The sequence below is a fragment of the Streptopelia decaocto genome (assembly GCF_964273445.1).
Source record: "Streptopelia decaocto genome assembly, chromosome: 7".
In the NCBI taxonomy this organism is placed as follows: Eukaryota; Metazoa; Chordata; class Aves; order Columbiformes; family Columbidae; genus Streptopelia; species Streptopelia decaocto.
Genome location: NC_138661.1, coordinates 55,234,684 through 55,261,643, shown reverse-complemented (window position 1 = coordinate 55,261,643; position 26,960 = coordinate 55,234,684). Strand labels below are relative to the sequence as shown.

At 35.4% G+C, this 26,960-nt stretch overlaps 1 protein-coding gene across 17 annotated transcripts in view; it reads right to left on the bottom strand.

The window, feature by feature from the left end:
- Nucleotides 1-26,960, bottom strand: part of SOX6 (SRY-box transcription factor 6) — a 375,354-nt gene that overhangs the window by 37,243 nt on the left and 311,151 nt on the right. For all 17 annotated transcript variants that reach the window (XM_082059015.1, XM_082059008.1, XM_082059006.1 and 14 more), the window contains 2 exons: nt 24,287-24,467; nt 21,171-21,361 (listed from right to left, as the gene is read on the bottom strand). In XM_082059015.1, the coding sequence (XP_081915141.1) occupies nt 21,171-21,361; nt 24,287-24,467 (372 nt within the window). The remainder of the gene's footprint in view (nt 1-21,170; nt 21,362-24,286; nt 24,468-26,960) is intronic.

Here is a 26,960-nt window from a genome sequence, read left to right as displayed (position 1 = left end):
GACTTTCAGCCTTATCTCTGGATATTTTAGTTATTGCGGGTGGGAAGTTTAAACATTAACCTTATTACAACCATGTCAATCATTCTACTGGTGTGCAGGCATGCAACTGCTGGAATTCTCTGGATGGCAAAGTAGATAAACACAATAATGGCACTATTGTTACAATTGAAAGCAAGGCCTTTGGTTTTGCAGAACCGTGGTGAATACCTAGAACTTATTTTCAACATCATAGCAGTGGGAGTTCCTCCAAGAAACCAGAGAAATTAAATTAGTAAAGTAAGCAAATTTGTTGTAGGAATGCTGATATTTTAAGATAATTCAAGATGCAAAGTATATAATTTCCAACCACTGTTTTACAGGTTACATGAATTAAGGTTATGCCAAGTTCTATGATGCTGACACAACCTGATCTTACTTCTTTTATTTATTTATTTATTTATTTTTAATGTAAGTGAAATACTTGAATTCAGTGATCTTTGGAACCAAAGGTGGACAGTTCAGTGAATTTCTATCCCAACATACTGCTGTTTTCAGTTTTCGAAGGCCCCTGTATTGCTCTTAAACTGTTCCAGTACTGTCTTTGTATGCTGAACATATAGCATGGGCTAGCATCCCTGCCACAGACTGCAGATTTGTGTTACATTACAGGTCCTCAAAGAAAACAGCTTCCTTCACAAGACGTGGGGAGAGGGAAGCCATTAGGTCCCCTTTTAAGTATATTCTCCCATCTTAAAGGATGACTGAAAAGTAAAAGATTAAAAGCAGATAACACGAAGTTTACACTAAAATTTCTTTGCCTGAATGGCAAGCTTCAGTCAGCTGGCTTCCACGTGACAATATGAGATATGCAAGACTATCACAAGCAGAAAATACTCAAAGTTATTCAGTAACAGAATTTCATAGTGATTGTCATGATAAGGGACTTTCTTCTTTGAAGACCCAAGTTCTGGATTCAGAATTGAGAATTGCAATTTCACCAAAATTTAGTGTCTAGAAAAAGGTTTGAAACCAGAGTGCTAAAGGCAAAAATTTCCTCAGATAAATAAATGCCAATCCAAACAGCCTACTTGTAAACATTTTCTTTAGCTAATTAATTTGCAAGTCTGACTTCAAGAATCAGAATTCCTAGAGCCTCTGGTTAGTGTAAGCAGTAGTCATCTTGATCTCCAAACACAAATAAGAAGGATTTAGATGAATTGGAAGCACTCAGCACATACTAATAAGTTAACAGATTTCAGTGCATTGAAGCTCATCTTTAAAAATAAGTGTATGGATTGAAAAATATATTTTTAAAGAAACAAAACAAAACAAAAAAGAACAGATAGCAAATGTTTCCACCTGGGTAGGATATTATGCCCTGCTATACATGAAGTATTGACATACCCATAACTATTGCCACACTTGCAGGCACTCCTAAGCTATGGATCTGCCCTGCTTAGATTACTTTCAACAGGATTACTGCGCTTACTGAGCCCCCTTAACCAAATGCTTTATGTCTTTGTTCATATGGTTTTAATATGGTTTTAACCAATTGCAAGGTTATTTATAAGTTTGCAACTCCCCAGTAGTTAGAGTTATGAAGCGTTCAGACTTAAGCATATCCAGTTGTGTGGTAACCCAACTACTGCTTTCATGCGGTTTCCAACTTTTTATTCATGCACAAAGGCATGATGCATGGCAGTATCTGAGAACTTTCTGATTAACTCTTTGTTTCAGCAGCAAATTCATACAGCGGCCTGTAGTAAAATTACACATCAACAAAAAGGTAAAGATTTAAAAAGAAAATAATAAAAAAAATCATACGAACTGCAGAATTCCACCTTACACCGATGAGAAGTCATTTGTCTTTGAAAAACAAAGGGACAGTCAATTAAGTTAACAGCTGATAAATGAAAAGCAAACAAAAGGAGTTACTGCTTTACACTCTGCATTATATGGCTGTAGAATTCACTAGAGGTCAGAAAGAGTCCAAAGCTTGGGCTGTCACTTGTTTTTAAAAGAACTGGATAATTTTATGACTGTTAATAACATTTGTAGTAACACATGCTAGGATAATCAAATCTCATGTTCCAGAGTGTAAGCTGTTCAACTGTCGGGGTCAAAGAGAAATTCCCTCATTCTCTCTGCTGCTCCCTTCCCTCCTGACCAACATCCACAGATAATTAACTGGGAGCTTTCAAGGGAGAGAAGTTTATTTTCTTTTATAGAATCAGGAATTGCTCACTAAATTCAAGAGAGATCTGGTAAATGATATAGACCAAATTTATTTATATTGTAATTAGAAAGAATCTGAATGCAACCATTTAAAAAAACACATTTTCTTTTAACTAAACACATACATGTGCATTTTTTGAGAAAAAGACAAAAATAAACACAAATTAGAACTGACATACACTTCTCCTAGGAAATAGCAGGACTGCTTTTTATTTTTCCGTGCTGCAGTGATTCACAGAAGCAATTCAGTAGCTACTCTTGGACCTTCAGAATGGTCATTCAAATTTCTAGTATTTGAGTTACATGAATAAATGCATAAGGACATAGCAAAACAAAGATTTTTTTTCCTAGTAGACTAAATACTGCAGAGAAATAATAGGATAAACTTTTCTATATTTCAGTTTAATTTAGCAGCTCATTGGACCTTGTCGGTTTTGGCCTCATTATTGTCAAGTATTTAAAAATGGAGATACTGAAATACCATAAAAGCATACCGAAATACTTTTACCAAATTAGACAATGCCATGATTTTGTATATATATCTGCATGCTTCCCCAAGCTCTTCTGTTTGTGATTAAATTTCATTAAAAGTATTGTCATGCATTAGAATCAGAACAGAATTTAGGAGATCAGAGATCTGGTTACTAAACGCAAAACTGTGAATCTCCTTTTCTCTTAATCATCTCGTAATATATTCCAGGCTCAAAACATGGCTTTAGCAAGAAGCCACAGCTGTGTAACAACCAGCAAAACTATTCTAGGTTCAGCACAGCAATTTTTTTGGAATGGAAAAAAAAAAAGGCAGAAAAGAAGTCACCAATTTCAATTTCATTGTGGTGTTCTACAAACCTCAACAGCAGAAAGCAAATTCAGCTACCCTCCACACGAAGTTGGGAAAACAGAGGTCTTCAAAAAGTCCACAACACACACACAGACATACACACATTCCACCGGTGAAACATCTTGACAAGCAATATGACGTTTTTTATGAATAATATGGAAATGTAAGTGCGTGCAAACAGACACATCTAGACATTTGATTTTAAACCTATGAAATCTAAGAGAAAGACAGATGATGTTCTCATAGATACTTTTGTTCCATCATTTCAACCGTGCCTTATGATAGACACATGTCAGATTTTGTAACATGATTGAATGACACTGGAAAAACTGGGATAAAAATGGACTACACGATGCAATAATCAACTATTAAATAGCAATAAATGCACTTTTTCTATTCTACATGTGTGTAGTGGTTATTAAGGCTTAAAAATAAATATTTCAAATACTCTATTTGCAAGTATTTTTACAATTAAAGAACTAAACTTCAGGGAAAATACGAATCTGAGTATTGTGCATTTTATTACAGCAATCTTTGAACATGAATAGTGTTGCATATTGTAAGTGCAGATTCCAGTAGCTCCATTAGGGTAAATCCTCCAGGGCTTTGGAAGTACAGATATCTAACCCAGATACTCTGAATGAGTCACTGGGGGTACCCACTCCTTTTGTTTATCTCTGTAAGAAATATGGTCCCCGAGATATGGCTGTTCCATGCCATTTTTGGGAAGACACCTGAAGTAGATTAAATTGGTAATGCGAAAGATACTTGGGCTTAAATGTTCTTATTCATATTTAGAATTAGAAATGCAATCAAGGCAGTTAACAAAATCCCACCAAATGCTACTGTTTTCAAGTATATGCCTTGCCTTTGCTGGATGTAAATATGTAATTGCATACCATGCATATATAGGTTAAGTAGGCTTTTTTGGTATTTATCAAGCTGATTTTTTTATTTTATTTTATTTTGCAGCATTTTAAGTATACTTTTTTAAGGTTGCATTTTATGATTGCTGCTTATATATTACTCTGTTTATACTCAGGCCTTTTTTGTTATGTTCAGAGAGAAAAGGAACATATCACTAAAGAATGAGGATGGGTGACAATGGAACAATGATAATAACATCATTATGCAGTGTTTTGCCTCTTGTACCCCCATCACTGCCATGTTTTTCTCTGATTATTTCAGCCTCAGAAAAATGTGCTGCTTACTGTTTATGTCAGCAAGGCAAGATTACTGTTTGCATGATTACAATATCAAGTATGAAGTACATAATGCCTGTGATAATACAGATGTACCCCTCAACTAGTTCCTGTCTTTAATCTTCATTCAACACTGAAAAAAAAATAAAGAAGTGTTGCAAATTCTTGCAGCCTCACATAGGCCTTAATCTTGTAAGGTGCAGAGTAAACTCACTCCCAACCACCAGAGCCCTGAAGGACACAGATAGTCATTACTTAACTCCAGGGGAACACTTATGTGCTCATATTATAAAGGGATTAATGCGCTTCACTGAATCAGGGCCAAAGTGTGTAGTTCTCATAAGTTTACACTGAATCTGAGAATAAAAATTAAACAACGTCTTTCCAGGCTGAAAAAATATGTTTTCTCCTTCTTACTGATGATTCCTTTTTCCCTTTGTGACGGGTAGGTTGAAGGCCTTCTGGTATGAAGAATTATTCTTGCTTAGGAATAAACAACAGAATGCCAAGAACAGAGTCCTGTAAGAACTTCTGCAAGTGGACAAGACCTTGCATTAACAGTATCCTCACTGAAGGCAAAGGAACAACTTTCTATCAGTGAAATTGCTAAACTAACTTAGCTTCCTAATACAATCAAAACTAAGTTGCTCATAATTCATGTTTTTAAAATTTGTACTCAAGAAAAAAGCAGCCCAAACTGGATTTATGAACACTATAAATTCATCAAAACAAACAAATAAACAAAAGCAACTGAAAAAGTAGGATAAAGGTTCCGTTTGCTACATCCGACATACAAATGCAGGCAAATATATACTTCCTGGAAACCGAGAGAGATTTACATCTTTCAGAAGGAATAACTCTTTCATGCAGGAAGTATGAATCAAAATAATGCAAAAGAGAGAGTACTTTAAAAGGGTAACTGAAGGCTATGCATTTTTTTTTCATGCAGAATCCAGGAACCCTTACACCTGAAACCATCTTAAATGCAAAATGAATACCTATGGGCTGAAAAAAATAGGTGATTTTACTGCTGCAATATACAAAGACAAAACTGCTAGTCATCTATAGCTAATGCTACTGGCAAAAATCCATTTTCTAGCTTTTCATTTAAAGTAGAATGATTTTATAAACGTTGTTTTGTTTTTATCATGAAAGGCTTGCTTCAAATATCCCACATAAGATATCTATTAAAGTACTTTTTAGCTCAATGCAACAACGGCAGTTTAGAAAATGCTTTTATACCTTAACAAGCAATTTTGAAAGGGAGTTTCAAAAGTAGTGGTTTCACCCACAGAGCATATTAGCCACTTATGTCCCACTTAAGACCTATTTTTAACCTCTTTTTCAGCAGAAAGCATAGACTGAGTCTTACTACATCTCTCTCCATTTAAAGTTAACTTTTTCTCTCTTTTCGCTTATCCTCCTTCATCTTCTCTAAATGACAAATTAGGAAAAGTTAATGCAACTCCATGAAGGAACATTCCAGCATCTCATTCCAGCGGAAGACTGATCTGTGGACAAATACAATCTGTAAGTAAGAGGGAATTTCCTGTCTCATACCTTCCTTATTCCTTTGTATACTTTATAACTGTGGTCATATTTTCTAGCTGTGTCTTAAAGAAGAGAGAATAATAATGTCCTGGGGAAGCAATCAGTATTTTGGAGCTTTTTACTATTACATATGTAGGCAATTGCAATGCCTACCACTGTGCATTAGTAGTACCCAAATCATTTTGAAAAGGAGGTTGGTAACGGTATCTCCAGGCACAGAGAGGGGAAATTATTATCTTCTGGTTACCCAGAAAGTCAATGATTAAGCTGAGAACTGAACCCGGGACTTCTGAACATTAGGCCAGTCCACTGGCTGTTATGCCACGCTGCCTCTGCTGTAAATCTGTTTGATGGATTTTTCAGTCATGGAACATTAAAGGCTCTGTTCTTGTCTAATGAATATGTTTAAAGAAAATAGTACAAACAAAAGCAAATGTAACACTTAAATTATCTGAGACACACTACTTTGATGTCACACTTGGATAAAGGATTTCCTACTGGAGACCTATGTACTCTTATATATACTGAAAAATATTTTAGTCAGTACCACTAGCTGGCATGCTGGTATCTATTTATGTCTGAAAAGGGAACATAATCGGTTTTAGTTGGTTAAGTACAGTCTGAGCCAACTTTCATATTATGACCAAAAGCTTGGCAGTGCAGTAGCAGTGGCAAGTAGCAGAAAATTGCTTGCAGTGTTATTTGCCAGATTACTTGAACGATTTACATTGGGTTTTTAAGAGAATTTGAAATATTAAAAACTTAAGATTTGGAAAAGCCTTGGACTGTGCATTTTTGTTCCTAGTTGCAACAAGATGCAAAGGAGAGGATTATGATATACTATGACTGACTAAATGAAGCATTTTTTAATATAAACCACCTGAAACATTTAGGAGCAGTTCAGTTTGAACTGTTAGGATATGTTTTTAATTGAAGATTTGGAGAGCCAATTGATTTAGATGAAATGCTCAACCTTTCACATCTACTTGTATAAGATTCATGTTGACATTGTACTAAATACAGCCATACAGTCTGTATTCCAGATAAATTGATCTGACTACAAGCCTCACTCTTTAGTATGATTCTTACTCCAAGATAAATCAATATTTAATAACTCCTGCAACAGCCCTAGTAGATAATTTTAAACCTTTTCTCCATTCCATTAAGTTACCTTTAAAAATTCTCTATACAAAGCTTCACAGATGACTTCTGAAAAACTAGTTTATGAAAAGCAGTCTGAAATGCATTAATTCAGATGGAAAGGGTTTTTTAATCTTACTGCATTGTGCTGATCTCTAAATCCAACTCTGTTTGGCTATTTCTCCTGCTCAGCTAATTTGAAGGATAAATAAATACTTCCTGTAAATCTGTAACACAGATTTTGAACATAAAGAAAAATATCCTTCTTCTGCTTGCTATATGGAACAGGATATCTCTAGGGTCTGGACTTCTGCAAAAACAGGCTGACCAAGGCTCTCCCTGAGAGGACGGGTACCAACCTTCACCCAGCTCCAACCCCGCTGCCACATGAGCTGAAAGAACTGGCAATAAGCTGGAGTATGTCAGGCTCAGGCATCAGTCACATCCCAGTCTCCATTTTGAACATTAAAATCTACTGTCTGCTCTTTCACTCCTCCCCACCCTCCAATCTGGAGGAGCAGCTAAGAAGGAGGAAAAACATCTCTTCCCCCTCCCTCAAACCTCTCCTATGGCGAAGGGCCCCAGTGGGATAGGAGTCTTTGATATCAGAAGAATGCAAACAGCCAAGGCTCAGGTTTGCTGCTTCTTAGGGTTTAGAAACAGAGACATAAGAGGAATTTCAAATGATTATATATTGGGAGAACTGAAAGGGATGATGCCAAAAGGAAGGAAAGAACTACATACTCTGGAGCTATCCGGTTGTATATCTGCCATTCAAATGATAGGATCTTCACATTCCTATCTATGCTCTCCCTTACTCTTATTTCCTACTCTGCATTATATTCAAAGTGCAGTTTCACAGACACCGCATGCAGCAGTGAAGCTCTGTCCCAGCCCTCACCTTCCAGCCTGCTGGTTCCTGACACAAACACTCCACGATCCTTTACATCTTCTGCTTCACCTATATACTGGGCCATGCTGAAACTTCAACAGTAAAATGTCACAGTTTAAAAAAAGGGGAGGTGGGACTTCTTGTTTTCAAAGCCATATTTTGCTGCTTTACAGCAGAGTGGGTCTAATAGTTACGTCCTTGAGGGGGCAGTGAGCTGCATCCCAGGTTGCTGAGGTCCTCTTTGCACTGGAAGGGACCTTTGCTTGTGGAACCTAGATAGCTCTTGCCTTTCAAATCTATTGAAGGTCTTTCATCTCAGGAACTATACCTGTTCTGGTTTGATACAAAGCATATCCTAAAAGGGTCTGAAAAAATAATGTGACTAATTTATAATGCAGTTTTCAGTTTTATCTCTATACCTTTGCTACCTCCAAGCAATGAAAAATGTGTAAAGTGTGTATTTTGCTCATGGAAAATGCTCAGTGTTTAGCTTAATTGTGAACTCTAATCCAAGGCAGATTTAGCAACAAGAAGGCAGTTGTACAGAGAACATACCCACTAGATAGCAATAATATGTGAAATAATATTAACTTTTCACCATGTAAGAAGTTAGTGGGAATTCTACTGTGTAAACTGTGTGCTATTTTATTAGTTAATTAAGAAGTGACGCACAATAGCAATATGAGGATGTGCTTTCATGAGACACTATAAGAGTCCCAGCAAAAGCACAATGAGGGGTAAGCAGCAGGGAAAAAAGGAGCCTCGAGCTAGCAGATCATTGCAAACACTTTAAGAAAATTTCACTCTCTCTCATGGTGAGAGAACGATAGAGACTTCACTACCTAAACCATAGTCTTCACCAGATTAGGAGCATTCCTAATACTGCAGGAGTGGAGTCTCAGAACAGTTGAGGGATAAGTAAAGCAGGTCCTGATTCAGAGAGGCACATGTGCTGAAATCCATCCTTATCATAGTGAATGTTTTACATTAAAAGAACTGAAATGGGGTCACAAATAGGAAATTGGCTGCTTCTTTTGCCCTTTTAAATTGATTCTTTATGGTCTCATAACACTTACTCGCAGGTAGCTACAGTAACATGTCATAGATGGAGATAAAGGGAAATCACTTGATAAACCAAGTAAGTAGTACATTTCATCTTCTTCCCTTATAGAACAACTCACACATTCACTACAAATTTCCTATACTGCAGTTCATTACTTTTGCCTGTTCATGGTAGTGTGTGTATACCGATGAACTATGGATGGCTTTTGCACTGAATGGAATGGAAATCCTACATAGTAGAGCATGCTATTCAGTGCAGAGGACTGATAGGTATCCCATTCCATATATTGTTAGTCTATAACTGCGAGTATTAACTCAGCTCATTCCTTGCAAAGAAAAAGTAAGCCTTGAGTGAAAGAGGGTGGGAGCAAAACTTTGCAGAAAAATATCTTTCTTGCATTTATAAGTTTTGTGTTATTTCTGAAAGGAAACAAAGAGTTGATGTACAATTAATCAATATTTGTCAGAAGAATAAAACACAGGAGTTACTCAAAGGTCATGCAGGTAATCCCTTGATAAAGGGGAATCCCGTGGGAGGAAGAGTGCGGTCAAACAACCTAATCTTATTCATGAGTATTCAAAGAGCTTGAGTGGCAGCACGCAAGGGGCAGAGTTCTGGCAAGGAGCTGGCAGCTGAGTACGTTTGGGCAACCTGCTGAACCCTTAACAGACCAGGAAGTTTTATGGTACATGATGTGTCAGTGACTCACTTTGTGTACAGTTCTAATGTGCATCCTCCCAGTGATGGCTTTTTGTTTGTACAGTTCCTGTGCTTTAAAAATAGAAGGGAATAAGCATATAAAAGTAGGATGTACTAAGCAAGAATCTGTATGTGTATAAAAACATAGTTCATCTGAATAGGAGCAATATAATGAAATTGTCACTTAGCAATTGAACTCAAGGATGCAAAGAAAATGGCAGTGAGATAAGAACACAGCCATTGCCTGCTGTCTCAAGAAGCCTTTGGCAAGATAACAGTGAAAACATGCACCCAGCTACTGATCAGCATGGGTCTGACATTAAAACCCAAGTGTCCACTTCTCTTACTGGCTGTTTAACAAATTACTTTGGAACGGGTGGAGGTGAAGAGGAGATCTTTCCAAAACCTTGTCTCAGTGTTCTCCCTCAGTTAATGAATGTCGGCAAGTGGAAGAGAACAGAAATTTGATATGTTTTTCCAGCCTTCTTATAGAAGCATTTGCAACATGTTAGAGGCCACAGGCATAAAAGTGAAAGACTGGGAAATTAATGTTGTCTGTAGATTTTCAGGATGTAAGCTGGGCAATTTCAGCTTGTGGGTTAGGCATTCTTTAGGTTTTAAGTAGTTTTATAACAGCTTACTATGACACGAACATGATTATAGTATGAGTAATCTGATGTTGAATATCATTTAGTACACTGTTACACATTTCCAATTGAGATAGATCTGTTTATGGAGTTAGTATTATGTGACTACAGATGGACAAGCTATGTGCAGTGAACAATTTATCCAACAAATATAGTGTTTCTTATATTTTCAAACTATCCCTGGAGGACCAGCAGTTTCTATACATATATGAGTAATGTGTCAGTGTTCTAACAATCTGACTTTCTGAGTTATACATGAACTATGCACTTAAATGCTCAATAGTTTGCTTCTTGTGATTTATGCTGTAGTTGGTCACCTAAGACAAATTATATTGTTTTCAATGCCTGACTCGGTGATAAGTATTGAACATTGCCTTAAATTACCCAAAAAAAGCAACTGGGAATTCTCTCAACCCAAAAGACCTCCCATGTAGCGGAAAGCCTTTACTTCTTTCTATCAACTCCTGTATCTACTACCTTCAACACCACAGAAAGACTGATGAACCTGCCTCTGGCATACCATTGGTAGGAAAGAGGTGGCAGTGGTGAGGCACAGTGCAGCAAGGCCTGCAGGACCCCTGGATTAAATTGCTGCAGAGTTCACAGAGTTGCTGTAAAGATCTATAATTAGCACTGACACTGTATCAGGGGCTGGAAGAGCTCCCTGATACTGCGTTCCTCATTTGGTCAGCATGGAGTTTGAAGTGGGTGCAGCACCAAAGCCTCTGGTTTTTTTTTTATGAACGGGGGGTGAGCAATTTGGGCATAAACAGCAAATGCCTAATTGTGCACAAATGTCCATGTTCATATGCAAATACACCCATAGAAATAAAAATCCGTTTGCATGAATATTTGTGAAAAGAAAACAAAGAAAGGAATAAGCGTGATCAAACTCCATTAATCAGATTTCAAACAAACATTTGCAAACATCATTTTGCATTATTTCCTCTAGCCTTTCATGAGATAAAAGAAGACAATTTTACCTGCTACCATGCTTATTCTTTTGTTTGAAGCAAACAGTTAAGACAGCACAAAGCACCGAACAGTCCCACAAACAGGCAGCTAAGTAAATATCCTCAACAACAGGGAGTGTATTTCAATTTATCATACCTATTGATGCAGCCTAATGATATTTGAGAAACAGGAGACATTTTTAATTTTAGAAAGTAATGAAGTATCAGAGAAAGTTATCCAAATTTATCCTTGCTGTATTTAGCCTACTGGAGTCAAAAGAGTTATATTGGCAATGCATTTGGTGTTTTGAATTTACTTAGAGGAATACACAGAGCTTAGAAATAAATGGCATCAACTTTTGTGGATGTCTCTGCTTGTATCTAAGTGTGAAATAAAATACAAATGTATTCTGTAGTTCTCAGGACAATTGAAGAAATTACATGATAGGACTGTGCAGCTGCCATTCTGACTTACAATTTAAATCAATGACTATATTCCTGTCCTAGCAAATTTATGTTTAAACAATAATTTTCAACTTGCAATACTTTTCAGTATGTATCTGCAAAGTCCTCTGTGTAGTTTGGGAAATGTATTGTACATATGAAGATACAATCATTATGCAGTTACAGTCACCACAAAGACACCATCCTTTATGGCACAACATCATCCTTTGGGAAAAATTATCCTTGTTGGTTTGTGCAAATTTTTCAACATTCACCGTCAGGACACATTTTAACCTAATTCTGTTCCTTTGGGATTTTCTGTTGCTACAAGATTTAAGGGAGAAAACTAAAATAGGGCAGAGCTTTTATCCTTTTCACAGAAAATGCCCCATGCAAGTGAAAAAGCAGTGACTTTGGCATTTTTTCTTGAGCTGGAAAGGCAGTAGAAGAAAGGGGACAAATCCCCTTTTTATTATAACTATTATCATTATTATAATCATGATTATTAATGAGATCTAAAACCTGCAGCTGGGCAACCCCTTCAAGTAGCCCTGACAACAGAAATTAAAAAAACACAGTTGTGTTCAGCAACCATATGAGCATATTATTAAGCACAGGTAGTGGTGAAAACTTTAGTAGACAATATTCAAATGCAACAATAGCTATCAATACCAAATGAGTCAGCTGGTTTCTTTCCTGAAAATAATATTTTATTGCCAAGTGCTCTTGTGATTGAACTGGAAGCATGAAAAACCTTAAAACTTCACCTAACATGGGAAGTTTTTTCACTCTACAGTGTGCATATATATATATATATATATACATGCACACCTGTATAAATATGTGTACATAGTTATTCTTCTAATTTCTTACTTATGTATACCATTATTGGGCTGGTCAAACTTTTTTTTTAATATATAGTCCAATAAAGTTTCCATGATTTATACTTCATAAAGATCACATATTTTTCACTTAATTAATTGGTTTTCATAATTTAATCAATAGACAAATAATTTAGATTTTATTTTAAACAGCCTCTACATAATTTGAGGTACTAAGCAGTTAAATGCACATCTAATATATTGGAACTGAAATGCACAAACTACCGACTTTATCAAAATAATTTTGGAAAGTAAGGCAATTAAGCAGAACCCTTAAAAACAAAGGTCTGCACAGAAAATTCTTCCATAGGTGCAAAACTGCATCCATAGTAAGCCGGCTCCAAAGCTAACTTCTCTGTAAATTTAGATGACCTACATATGCCAGAGATTTTGCACTGTTTCTTTTTGTCTTTTCACTGTCAGTTCCACAGTTTCAGTGAACATGTATTTTTAATGTGTAAATTTCAAATACATTATTCGTATGTCTTCCTACACATAGCATACAAAGTAAATAAAAAAAAATAAAAAGGTATATTGATAGGCATGAGTATAAATATTTAGGTGTAAATAGTAGTATTTGAGCAATAGCATGTGATCAATTAAACACTGAATCATATGTTATGTATGGACAGAAAGATAATGTTTCATAAGCAGCTTTAATATTTCTATCTCTTGAGTCTGAGGAACAGACTTGACAAGATTTCATACCCACAGCCTTCTGCACCTGGTTCCTATTATGAACCTGGCCTTGATAATGGAGCTATGTTCTTCTACAGATGTTAATGTTAGAAAAGGTATTTTCCTCCCATAACTCTTATAACCTGAGTACCAGTGTTACGGCTGTATTTGACCCCTCTGTGCATGTGCAGTTACAAAATCCATCACCTTCCTCACTAAATACACAGAGATCAGATAAAACATTTCTTTAATTATGGGTAAAATTTCTAAACATGAATTTATTTCCTGTGATATCTACAAAAGCTAGAGGCTTCAAGATTATATTGAAAGTTAGACTTTTTTTTCCCCTTGTTTTCTCTTTAAAAGTTGTGGCTGGAGACTAAAGATTAATTTATTTTTTCCAAGACGCTCTGCTTTAAATTTAATTTCAAACTACATTTTAAAGATAAATTCACTGCAACACTTCTGTCTGAGAGATATGAAAATCTTTCAGCTATTCAAAGATGCATCTAATTCCTGATCAGACCTCACAATAGAAAGAATAAAACAAAACCGACAGAAAAGACAATGCTTGCTGTGCCCTGCTATTATCCTATAAATACAATGATTTAGAAAACAAATGCTAGTATATATTACAATGAAATTTATACAAAAGCAAAAATATCAACACCATGAACTTCTTGCAAAACAGCAGGGAATTCCCTGGAGTGATATGCTGCCTAGGAAGTCCAGGCATAACACACACAATACTCCCTGCAAAAATCATTACTTTTTTCCTTCCATTCATTGTTATAAATGTATATTGATTTCATAGTTTCTCTTACCTTGTCATGCAATTCCAAATTTTGGAAGCAACAGCATAAATAAACAGAATTTATCCAGCTATAAAACTAAATGTTTGAAGTCCAGCATGTTTTCCAGTTCTAATAAAAGGGGGCAGTATTACATCAGCTGAAATTCTGAATTGTCCAAATTATCGTAAAAAGTACTGGGGAAGGATACAAAACTCCTGAATTTCACTGAAAATAGACAGTTACTGTATATGCAGTCACAAATCTGCTTGTCTGCCTTGGGGTAAAATTTTCAGAGCTTGTTCAGTGGGAGCCACGCTCCTGCATTGCAGCTACTTTAGAAAATTTGTACTTGAGTCACTATTTTCCTTTCAAAATTATTAAGGAAATACTACAGTTGATATAAAGTGAAGGCACATCTCTCATGTAACTAGAATAAGCCTTAAGTCTAAAAAGGAAATTGCAAAATTCTTGTTGTTTAAAAAGATTTGGGAACAAAATGTTTTCCTGTTTTGTTTTAGTTTTGGTTTCTGGGTTTGTTTTGATTTGGTTTGGGTTTTTTGTTTGTTTCTTTTTCTTTTAAAATTAAGGTGTTTTAGAATAGAATAGCGGTGCCTAAATATGGATTTAGGAAGTTAACTTTGAACACCCAATAAAAAAAAAACAACTGGTTACATCTATTATGTACAGCCACAAGCAGATTACTAAATTGGCCAAATTCACAGTGAAGTATAAAGGACATTGGTTTTGTAAGAATTATGAGGAATGCTGGTATTTGTTTTTGAAACTTTCCCTATTTTGGGGCATTTAACTTAGACAAGTCAATTATCTGTTATAAAATGATGGTACTGTAAAGAGGTTGTCTCTATGCAACGTGTCCTTCTACGTCTCTGACATTCCTCAGGGAAAGGTTTGTCGACTGAGCAGAATGACGTATTCAGAAAAAACAGTTTCCCAGTTGCAGTATCTCTTTGTGGAAATCAGGTTCTTCATTAGACAGTTGGAATATACTCCCACAGAGTTGAATAAATTGCCTATATTCTTAGAAGAAAGTGAGACCATACTAACAGTTCCTTAAGTAAATCAGTGTCTTTCTTTTTTTCTCTCTATAAAGTTCCAGATTTTCTATTATAGTATCTAAATATACATATTTAAACTGAAATTTAACTATATCTAAGTGTAAGCTACATGGGGTGGGACTTCCCTTAAGTTGCAGTGAGAACGGAACTTGGTAGGATGACTATTGAAACAATACCGTAACAAAGTAATAACTTTGCAAAATTGGTCATTTACTGTTGATATTGCTATCCATAATTTGGCCTAACAAAGCAGTATTTGCCCTTTAATTGCAAGTAGAACTAAGATTTAACCAACAGAAATAAGGATTCAATTGAAAATGCTTAGTTTCTATTATGTCTTTCAGCAGACTGAAATGTAAGCATTGACTTTTTATTTGCTAGTTACAAATATTCGTCTATAAAAACTAAAGGAAAAAAGAAAATGTAAGAGGTTTTCCTTAAAAGATGAAAGCAAATGAGAATAGATTAGTCCCTGCAAATCTAAACCACTTATTCATAAAGATTTATAAAAATCCACAAGGCCCTTATGACCAATTTATTCATGTTCTCAATTTAAGGGTGGTCATGACTACTTTCAGTAAAAGAAGAAAAGATAATTGAATGCAGGATTCATCAGAAAGTATTTTTTTTAACTATATGCTTTTTTAAACTGACTTGAGAAATTACTTATAACAAAGATGCTAATAGGAAAGTGCTTCTCTTGGTGATTGTCTGAGAAACACCCTGCACTTGCAGAAAAGACAGTGTGAGTCCTGCCTCTGCAGTCATTCTGTCTATAATACTGAATGTCTTGGGAGAAAAAAGCTGGAAAAAAAAACCTGTCGGCAACATAATCCAGTACTATTTGCAGCTAGAAAAAAGTAATACAATGATGGAGTCATTGCAGGGCTGTAGGCACTCAAAGGGAGATTATGCATGACTAGTAACTTTTCCTATAAAGACTTCCTGAAGTGTTTTTCTCTGGCGAAGTTTGTACGCATGTGCAGTAGCTTCATAGAAATGATGAAGCGTAACAGCTCCAGAGGAGTTGTTACACTCTATTGTGTCAATAATCCACATATTTAACAGTCCCTAAATACAGCGGACTGTAACATCTCCAAAGGGGTCGTTATGGCTTATCAAGTCAAATCCAAGTGCCTAAATATGGATTTGATCAATAGACTGTAACATCTCCATGGGTAAATAATATAAGTTTTTAAGAATGTACACATTTTGCATACAGACTGTGGTCTATATTAGGATAAATTATGTGGATTCAACTTGTAAAACTTTGATTTAGAAAAGAAAAGAATAAAAGGCTCATTATAAGAGGTGCTAAAGTACCATAATTCCCAGGAAGAGGGCGATGACTCATGTCATTTATTTTGGGGTCTAATTCTGGTTTCCTACCACAAATGCACAGTTGCCTGAAAAATCTACAAAAGAGTGGGAATGGAATATAAACAGAAATATGTTATATTAAATTCTGCTTCCTCTCAGATCTCAATGAATATACTTTGTGGGTACATAAATGGGTTGCTGAGGGTGCATCCTTGGGTCTAGCAGATGTGATTATTAACTGGGTGTATGTTTTACCTTGACTTCCTATACTTTTCTCCAATGAAATTAACACATTTCTGCCTATACATTTTCTACAAAGATTCTTCTGGAGTGTTTTTGTCACTGTTTTCATGCTTTATGCAAAACAAAGAGAGGATCTGGTCCTTTTAAAAATAGTGTCAGTTCTCTTATAAATTATATAGCATTTTCAGGTTCATTTAAAGCCTTAAATCAAAGCAAATCTTCTAGACAATCCTGCTAGTCTGAAATACTAAAATAAATACAAGTAGCTCTAGCAATGCAAATTTTTTTTTAAGTACTCTTTTTCTCTTGAAGGTAAACATGTCTTGACTGGAAAAAAAGTCATATCCTCTAAACAAAGCCAATTTTTGTATGATTTTACTTTTGCTTATCTCATATGGAAAGAGCTCTGTAGCCTACTTTCTGTTTTTTTCTTAATTCTCTCCCCTTCCCCAGTGTTTTTGTTTACTTACTGAAACCACTGACAGTTACTTCTTCCCTTCCCTCAGTCAGGCTACACCTGATCAGGACCAGATGGAGTAAAAAATGTCAACTCTGATATAATGACTTTTTGCTTTGCATACACTGTACTGGTTTTGGCTCAGAGTGAGTTAATTTTAGTTTGCATGGTGCTGAGATTTGGATTTGTGACCAAAACAGCGCTGATAACACAGGGATGTTTTAGCTATTGCTGAACAACGCTTACACAGAGTTAAGGCCTTTTCTGTTTCTTACGCTGGGCTGCCAGCGAGCAGGCTGGGGGTGCACAAGAAGTTGGGAGGGGAGCACAGCCAGGACAGCTGACCCCAACTGACCAAAGGGATATTCCACACCATATGATGTCATATACCCCAATAAAAGCTGCGGGAAGAAGGAGGAAGGGGAAACATTTGAAGGTTTGGCATTTGTCTTCTCAAGTAACCACTATGCATGATGAAGCCCTGCTTTCCTGGAGATGGCTTAACACCTGCCTGCTGATGCAAGGCAGTGAATGAATTCCTTATTTTGCTTTGCCTTGCATGCACAGGTTTTCCTTTAATTATTAAACTATCTCAGCCCACGAGTTTTATCACTTTTACCCTTCTAATTCACTTCTCCATCCCAGTGGAGGCGAGTGATCGAGCAGCTGTGTAGTGCTTACCAGCCTACCCTAACCCACAACAGTATACACACTGAAATAACTCTGTAGTTGCAGATGCCCATAGAATGGTATCATTTCGAAAGTTTAGCCTAACCTTAATGCTTTAGCAAATGACAGAGCTGGACTGTGGCAGAGTGCTGCATGTTTTTGTTTTGGTCTTTCTGATGAGTGAATCTCTGTGAGCACTTCTAAAGCTTTGTAGATTTTTTTTTGAACAGCAGAATATGAACAGAGGCAATTTTCAATTCTGTGTCTTTAACCAAATACAAAGCTTTCTGAGATTTAAATGACACATTTTCAAAAAGGCCTGAGCCCAGCCTTTGAAGCTATGTACATAATTTTGTAAGCGCAATCATTTGCACAACAAACTATTACCAGCTATCTGAACTTGAAGACCAGTAACTGACCAGAACTCAATAGCTTTTTTAAACCAGCTGCAGGCAATTAATTTGTCATCTTTTTCTGGTGCTGACTTCTAGCTACTCATTTATATAAGTCTAATTACCTGAAGCCAATTTCTGAAAATTTGGTCCTGAAAACATAGGGTTCTGATTCTTCAAAAGAAACCAATCCAAAATTGCAACTGTTATCAAAGCTTCACTGCGATTATGACAGAAACTATACACAATCTTATTGGTGTACAATTATTTCAGAATTACGTTTTTCTAATTGAAGTGCTCTATCTTTCCTCACCCCCCCATTTTGATCATCCTGCCCATCAATAAATACATCATAATGTAAAAATTCAAAGGCAGAGGGTAAAGGGAGAAAGAAGAGTATTCTAGAATTCTGTTTGTGCAAAGGATGCTTCTGGTTTTAATGTATTTTAAACTTGCTATAAAATATAAATACATTCCCTTAGTATACATGACTGACTTCATTATTTTATTTTCTTTAGGATAGGGAGTAGTGATATATAATTATTTAAAATGACAGATTTATATCCCCTTTTTTTTAAAACCTGCCTTTCTTGCGTCTACAGAGCAAGGACAACAGGCTAGCATACCAAAGGTAAAGCCAGGGTACATATTACAACTATTTCCTGCCTTAATGGTTCACTCTGTATTGCAAACTACAATAAATAAAACCAACAGTATTGTGTAAGGGCACCGAGAGATTTAACAACAGATTTTCTTGCTGCTGTTTTATTCCTCTGTTTTAAAAGTTGCAAGTGCTGCCATGAAAACTCTCCCCATAAAAGATGGCAGTTGAGAATGATGTTTTTTGTATTTGTTAAAGAGTTCCAATTGATTCCACTATACTTGCAAGTAAAAAACCTTTTTTCTTCTGACTGCCTGCTGTATAACCTCAATCTGGAAGCTGCACATCAATCTGTGTATTGCTAGTAACTGATACAGAAAAAAATCAGATTATTCACTGAAATACTTACTGACTCTGTTCTGCTTTAAAAGGTAAAAGATTTGTTATACCAAATACAAGATGTAAACATGGGACTCGAAATACTCAGCGTTGCAACCTGATAAGTAAGTGGATGCCGTTTTTATACTTATTTTTCCAAGTCAAATCAAATGTTAAGAATTCCTTCAATAACCCTTATAGTGTATTAGATATTTTTAAACCTCATGCATCTGAAACTCATAAAATATATTTTAAAATAAACATAATTTTATAAACTCTTAATACTGATCATAGGCTGATATTTATTTTATTTTTATAACATGGGCTTTAGCATCTACCTCTTAGTTAATTAAGACAAACACGGGCTTTATGATTAGTGTGTTGTCTGAACATGGCCTGTTTGATCAGTTATTAATTTCTATATTTTTCATAGCATCAACCTGTATTAAGTGACTTTTTCAATGCTGACATTTAAACTAACGCTAGCAGAAATATAAATATCCATCGGCCTCTGAATTTGACTTGTAAAAGCATTGTTAATCCTGTGTGGCAACAGTTTAACAAATCTTTTTAATAGACACTGAGCTTTTCTCTTGTTTTGAGTACTATAAAGAACCTATCAAGCAAAAATATAAAATGTAGATTAAAAAGTAGGTATCAATCTTTGATGGGTCTGTTTACAACATTTCTTTGACTTGCCATGCCTTGCTACAATCCACTTATTGAGTGTTCCTATGTGGGTTGAGAAAAGATCATAGTATCATCAAATGCACGGTTTAAGATTCTGTTGAGTCTTCTACTCAACCTGGCCTAAAAAATCCTGTTAGTCCTTGGAGTATCTTCCCTCCTTCCCCCAAGACACAAAGAACTTACCCTCTAATATACAGATATACCACGGAATTTTCATTAATGAATTACATGCATTGAAAGCTACCTGTTTTCCAACCTTTTTTTTTTTTTTTTTTCACCAAACAGTCTGAAACACTAGTTGCTTTATAGGCTAGTGAATGTGTTGGTTTTCATTCATTACTAAATTGCATCATAACTGTTCCCATTTGCCAATGCCATAGTAATAACTGGGATAGTATTTTCCCTTTCTAGTTAACTGGAATAAGTATTGTGGTATATTTTGTGTCAGTAGTGAAAAATAACTTATGTACTGTATTTTTTTTTGCAGCATGAGCCACCTCTAGGGAAGCTAACAGAGAGACATTCTTAATCAAAAGCGCTTCCTTGTTGCTCAGCCCATTACCTGATTCAGTGTTCACCGGCTCTGTTATACACACAGAGACTTGCTCCCAGAGCAGATCTTGTAAACTTCAGAAAGGCCACAAAGCAAGACAACACAGATACAAAAAATTTTCCAAGAGACGTCTTTGCCCTTGAAGCGGTCCTTAAAGGGTGTGTGTGATAGAAACTGTTCCTCACCTTTCAGATACGATCCCAGCTGGCTATTTGGTAAACTGAATGACGTCCTCCTCAATCTAATGCTGGTCATATTTTCTCACCACTTTCTCCAATTTATTGTTTTATCATAATGCACCATTTCTTTTTAGTGTTTGGAAACTATGGCCAAGATTCAACAAAGAACTTTGATCTCTAATTTCCCATTGAAACTAAAAGCCGAAGGCATCTGAGTTGCATCTGAGTCACAGATTCAGGCACACTCAGATACGTGCACTAGAACTCTAATACTCAACATGCTAGTACATAACTGGCCTTTTGCCATATTTATGAACCCAAGCATTCTCAAAAGCATAATTCAAAATCTAGTGACCACAAACAATATTAGCTTCAACCAATTTTCCACATTCTTATGTGTGTGCTTACAGCTTAATCTCATGAGTGCACAGGACTGTTTTTTTGAATGCTGTCATGTAAACGTAGAGAAGTTTGTAGCACGGCACTGAGAAGTGACAAGGTGTGTTTAACATGAAATCAGAGATGGCTAAAAGCTCTAAAAAGAAATTTTATATAAAAATAAGAAGGGAAAAGAAGAATGAATGACAGACTGTGTGGCAATGGGAGACATTACCTTTTCATTCCTGCAGTTGTTCAGACCCATGTTATTCATGGAGGGCAATTTTCCATCAACACCATGTGGCTGCTGTTGCTGCTGCTGCTCCCTTTGGATCTGCTCTCTCATTTTTCGAGCCTCCTGAATAGCTTTCATTACTGTGTCCTGGTCCCCAAATAGGGCAGGTGAATTAAGACTGGAAAGGATATCTATAAACAGAGAACACACTTTATTTAGGTAATTGTGCCAAGGTAATTGTGCCAATTAGAATCTGGCGTAAGCACTCAGTTCTCATACTGTTAGAACTGTACCAAGCTAACATCTACAAAGAGAGGAAGAGTGGCAATTGTCTGTTTGGATGCTGAACTAATCTAAATAAGTTATTGATAAGCCTGTGCATTTCTTTTGCTGTTATAAATACAACCACTCAGGTATTAGCATAGCCTGATATAGGGGTATCCGAGCATACTCATGGACCCAAAGTTCGAACTTAAATACATGTTTAAGACAGCAGTATTCTGAAGCTTAAGTGGGAAGCCTTTGAAGTATTAATAAAATAAACAAAGGATAAATAAATCTTGTTTACTTGTCCATGAAAGTCTCTGTCTGTTTTTAGAATTTCTTTATTGAGAGAACCATCACTCCATACACTCAATTTTTAATTTCAGAACGAGCACAGTTACTTTTGGGAGACAAAGCTTGTTGTCACCTTAACATAAGTATAAAGCTCTAAGTCACTGGAGAAAATATGGTTTTCTTTCTATCACTCTGGACAGAAAGATAAACTTTTAAACATGTATCAAACTCACAAAACATTTCTGTCACATCTTAAAATGAATTCTAGAGGCAAAGATGAGTACCCCAGATAGAGTTTCTTATTTAAGACCAATCAACAGAAATTATTTGGTGACTGGATTTTTTTTTTTGTGGTTTTGTGATGAAGATTTAACATGATCTACCTGTTCCTGCGTGAGAGTATCCTCTATACTGCACATGCATAGATTTCTGTATAAGCATTCTAGCTAGGAAATTTTGAGCAATCAACATTTGTCCAGGACCTGTACAACTGTCTGACAAGCAAATGTCTTTTATAAAAGCTCCAAATTTGTTAGATTTGTGTACTTACTAACAGTCCACTATAAAAAGAAACAAACAAACAAACAAAAACACAAAACAAAACTAAAACCCAACCAACCAAAAAAACACAAACACACTTAAACCCAAACAAATAAATAAACAACAAAAAAACCCCAACAAAACTAAGACTTGGAATTCTCATTCAAACATAATTTTAATATTCTTTGGACTTTATTGAAGTTCCATTGAGTAAAATATGGCAAATTCAACCTCAAAGGACCCCGAATTATTTGAAAATAAAAAAAAATGTAAGATTAAGGGTTTCTCATGCTTTATCCATGAAACCAAACAATTGGTTTAATACTGTGGGTCTAGATGAGAAGAGACACAACCTGTGATGTTTTAGATGGAACTGTGATGTTTTCTGTCTGAATGAAGCACCCCTTTCCAAAAAGAAGTAACATATTAGAAAACAACCATTTTTCCTGGGGGTAAAGTTTCCAATGCTCTGAAACGATTCAGCAGTGAAGATCCATTCTGGAGCCTAAGTAAGCTGGGAACCATATATGCATAACTTTTAATGAGACTCAGACTCCCAGTCTCACTTAAAGTTATCATAAAAATGGAGCAAAAGCACCTACATTGCTTGCTGATTTTTCACAATGCTTCCCTAGCTTCTTTTACACTTAAGGATTGAGAGGAAATATTTTTATGACTTTACATTAAAAATGTTCACACTTTAGGTGTATCTTCTCCAGCCATTTCTCTGGATTGCTATGATTTCAAACTCTCTACTTTCTAATGTTAGTGCAGTGATAACCAGAAATAAATTGACAGGTAAATTATCTAGTTAGCTGCAGAGAGTATCTTTCAGAGATCATGATGTTCCCAAGTGCTTTGAGAATGGAACAAATAATAATTTTTATATATTTAATGTATGTATTTAACATATCTGTTCATTATTCACAAGTGTTTCTATATATTTTACAAGTACACTTGAGTTACAGATTGTGAATAAGTGGTCTGTAGTAAGCATTTAGTCACTGTTAAAATTTTCTTTTTGAACTTTAGGGCTGATCATTTTGCAGCTCTTGATTCTGTTTCTTGGCTGGTTAAGATAGTCTCCATACATAGTTTTCAGATCAATTTTGTTTCATTACTTAATAAGCTTTATATCTTAATTAAAGAATCTTGAACATAGGTCAAAATTCCCTATTTGCAATAATTTGAATTAACAAAAGCTTAACAGACGGGTGAACAAATAACAAAATGAATACATAATATACTGTCTGGACTGAAGCCTTACTGTCTTTGCTAAAAAAGAAAAAAATATATATTCAGCATATGGTCTTGGTAAGATGAACTTAATACGCAGAATGCATAGGGTTAGATTTCTTTTAGAATGCTGTTCTGGGTAAAACTAATGGCATATTTGGTCTAAGTAGCTGAAAAGCACATTTGGAGTTACCTTTGTGCCTGGCTTCTGGTTTACTGTAAACCACAGAGATACTGAGTCTTCCCTGCCCTTGCTTGAAAACTTGTTTATTTTAAGCTATGTTACACTCTTCATTGCATGTACACTGATCACATGAGCCATTTTGTGTGTAGGTTTAGTATCTAGTCAGGCTTTATGTGCAGGCAAAGATTTTTTTGTTTGTTTGTTTAATCCAGAGGACAAAATTCAAATGTGAACTTTGTATACACCTGATTGATGTCTTTAGGGCAATATTAATAGAAACCCTTATATATGTTTTATATATGTATTTTTATTTATGTATTTGTATGTATGTGTATATATTTGTTTGTATGTATATTTCTCATGTTATATATTTATTTGCTGTGTTTCTTGTAGACGCATATCACTGCTGCAACACTTTGGTTACTCTAGTAAAACCCTGGCATTCAAGAGTTCTTTGAAAATCTTTCCTGTGATTTCTTTTTTCCATTTTAAACAGAAATATAAGCCCCAAATATGTTCTTAATTCAGAAGTAAGTGTGCTGAGACTTCATGTAGAAAACGTGACAGTTTTCTCCTTTTCCCAGGACAGATTAGTTACCTAAAGAGGATCCTCTTCCCAGAGATCCACCAAGCGGGCTGGGGATGCCACTCTTGTTCGTCACTGTCACTGGACTGCTTTTACTACCTGGGAAGAGGTTCTGTGTCGGAGATGTTGGGGATTTGACAGGTTCAGCTGTTTTGGGTCGGGCTGAAAGATTCAGTGGCTGTGCTGCTTCATCCTACAAGAGTTTAATGTAAATAATTATTAGGAAAAGACAAAAGAACACATCATTTTGCAAGCACCAGTTACTTTACACCTCGAAGACAATACCACATTCTCCAGCAATAATAACAAAAGAAGCTAATTATCTGCCTCCTTTAAGATTCAACCAAAGGAAACCTCATTAATTTCTCTGTGTTATGCTTCTATTTACATTAACTATGTGGCTAGATCGTTCTTTTTGCCAAATTAAAATTTGAATTAACTCACATTACAGCTTAATTTCCTAATGTGTTTTCAGAGATCTAAATTAACCTAGGGCATTTACAAAAATTATTTAAAATTTCCAGCAGCTCAGTAATGCTTTTGCATTGGTTCTATTTGAAAAGTTCCTGGCACTATAAAAATAAGTTATGTAGCTTATTTTAAAATGTATTAGAAACTAAGAAATCAGAAGTGTTTCTATGAAAGAATCATTTGGAAACCCTGACATTTCTTCGGCCCACATTTAATGCTGCTGCTAACTTACACATTCCGTGCATCTTATTTTGAGTGTATGTTTTGTTTAGTAAAATAATCTATGCTGTTGCCCCATAATAGAAGATAAGAATTTCACTGAATTCAAATTCCTTGGCTTACTATGGTAATGAACACATACTAGATGCATTTCAAAATTTATTTTCTACTATTTAATTTTATATATTTTACAATACTTTATTATTGCAATATCATGAATTTTTGACAGATTTATGTAAACCAAATATTTTTTCACATAAATGCTATTCTGCTTCTCGTTTGATACTTCTTTAATTATTTCTGTGCTCTGTAGTTATTTCTGCTGCATACAACATTGAGTGTATCTGTATGTTTATTTGCATAAAGACAAGAAATTTTTTTTAAGGGTATGTAAATCTCATATCAGCACTTTTGTGTCTTCTGATACATTCATATGAAATTATGGAAGAAATTCTCTCTGACACCTATTTTGTTTCAGTGCTATAGGAGAATAAGTCCATCTAAGAAATATCTTAATTTTTGGAAGAAGTCTCATTCAATAAATTAATTTCTTTGATCAGAATAGATACAATGTAACCTTGATCCCATTCTTTGAGGTTTTTCCTTTTCCTTAATGTGTTAAACAAGACAGAGCATTTGGAAAATTATGAAACAGTGATTTTCTGTAATTAAAAAGCTCAGTAAGACAGATCTCTCATTTAAAATATGCCCAAAGCAGATTTATGCTGGATACAAGAAAATATTGTTCATATTTTAAAACACTGCACTGATCACTTCAAAGATTAGAAATATATGTCAGAATACAATAATACACTGCATTGTCTCATCTTTTCCATTATCTCAAGTGGTGATTTAGCAAAGTTGGTTTGATCATATACAATGCATTAAACAGGAAAATGTAAAAAGCCCAGGTATTTATAATGCCATCATAGCTCTAGTTGTAAACTGTTTCCATGAAACTGCTTGACATTTTGATTCTTCCTGACCTTGCAGTGTGCACCAATGTCCACACCTGTTCAGAGTCCAAGTGAAAGCAGAAACACAAAAGTTTAAGGGACGTAGTCCGTTCTGGCGCTTTGTGGCCATGTTTACATGCAAGCTGTTTCCTTGCACAGATACAAGGTGGCTTCAATAAATTTCTATAAGAGTTCGGAGCCCCTTTCAGACTATGGAGTTTGGCAGACTACGTACTGTGAGCAGTTACACACACCAATCTACACTACCATGTTCAATTTCTAAAGAATTTCCTGTCAGGTACTGATACAATCATGTGAAAAAAATAACCAACCAACCAACCAACCAACCAAACACTCTAAACGCTGCCAGAACCTGTTTGTTTGTACTTCAAGACAGCATTCTCATTTCTGTGAGCTGACCAAAAACCTGGAAAACATTCTGGCCACTGACTTAAAAAAAACAAAAACAAAAAAACCCACCACAAACCTATCATTACTTTTTGAAAGATCTGACTCCTGTAAAAGAATTCCACTTTTATAAATAATGTATGTAGTACATACAAACAACTGTTTCATAACAGAAAAAAATATAGAGGATTTGTTAAGTAATGCATGACCATCAACACTGCCATGTTTTATAAAGGCTAACAATTCACAAAGACAGCACATAGGTACTAGTTTATTAGAGTGCTTTTATACTAATAATGAATTTCTTCATTAGCCATTGGTATTTGTTCACATGAAGCACTTGTTGTTTAATATTTTCAAAGCAAAAGTGTTCTTAATAAAAATAAGAATAAAAATACTTCTTTTCTGTTAACATATATTTAAGTCCATTCAAGTTAAATTATGTAGGGAAACCCCCAAGAATTTGCATGCGGTCAATTCTGTAATAGGACTCAGCTGGCCACAAAGCTGGAATGGTGTTGGCCTTGGTTCAAGGAGATATGTGCTTGAATTTAACCAGGGAAAATTTTACTCATATAGTAAAGGTTTGGTTTGGTGTAGCTCCATTTGGCTCACTCACTTATGAAATTACT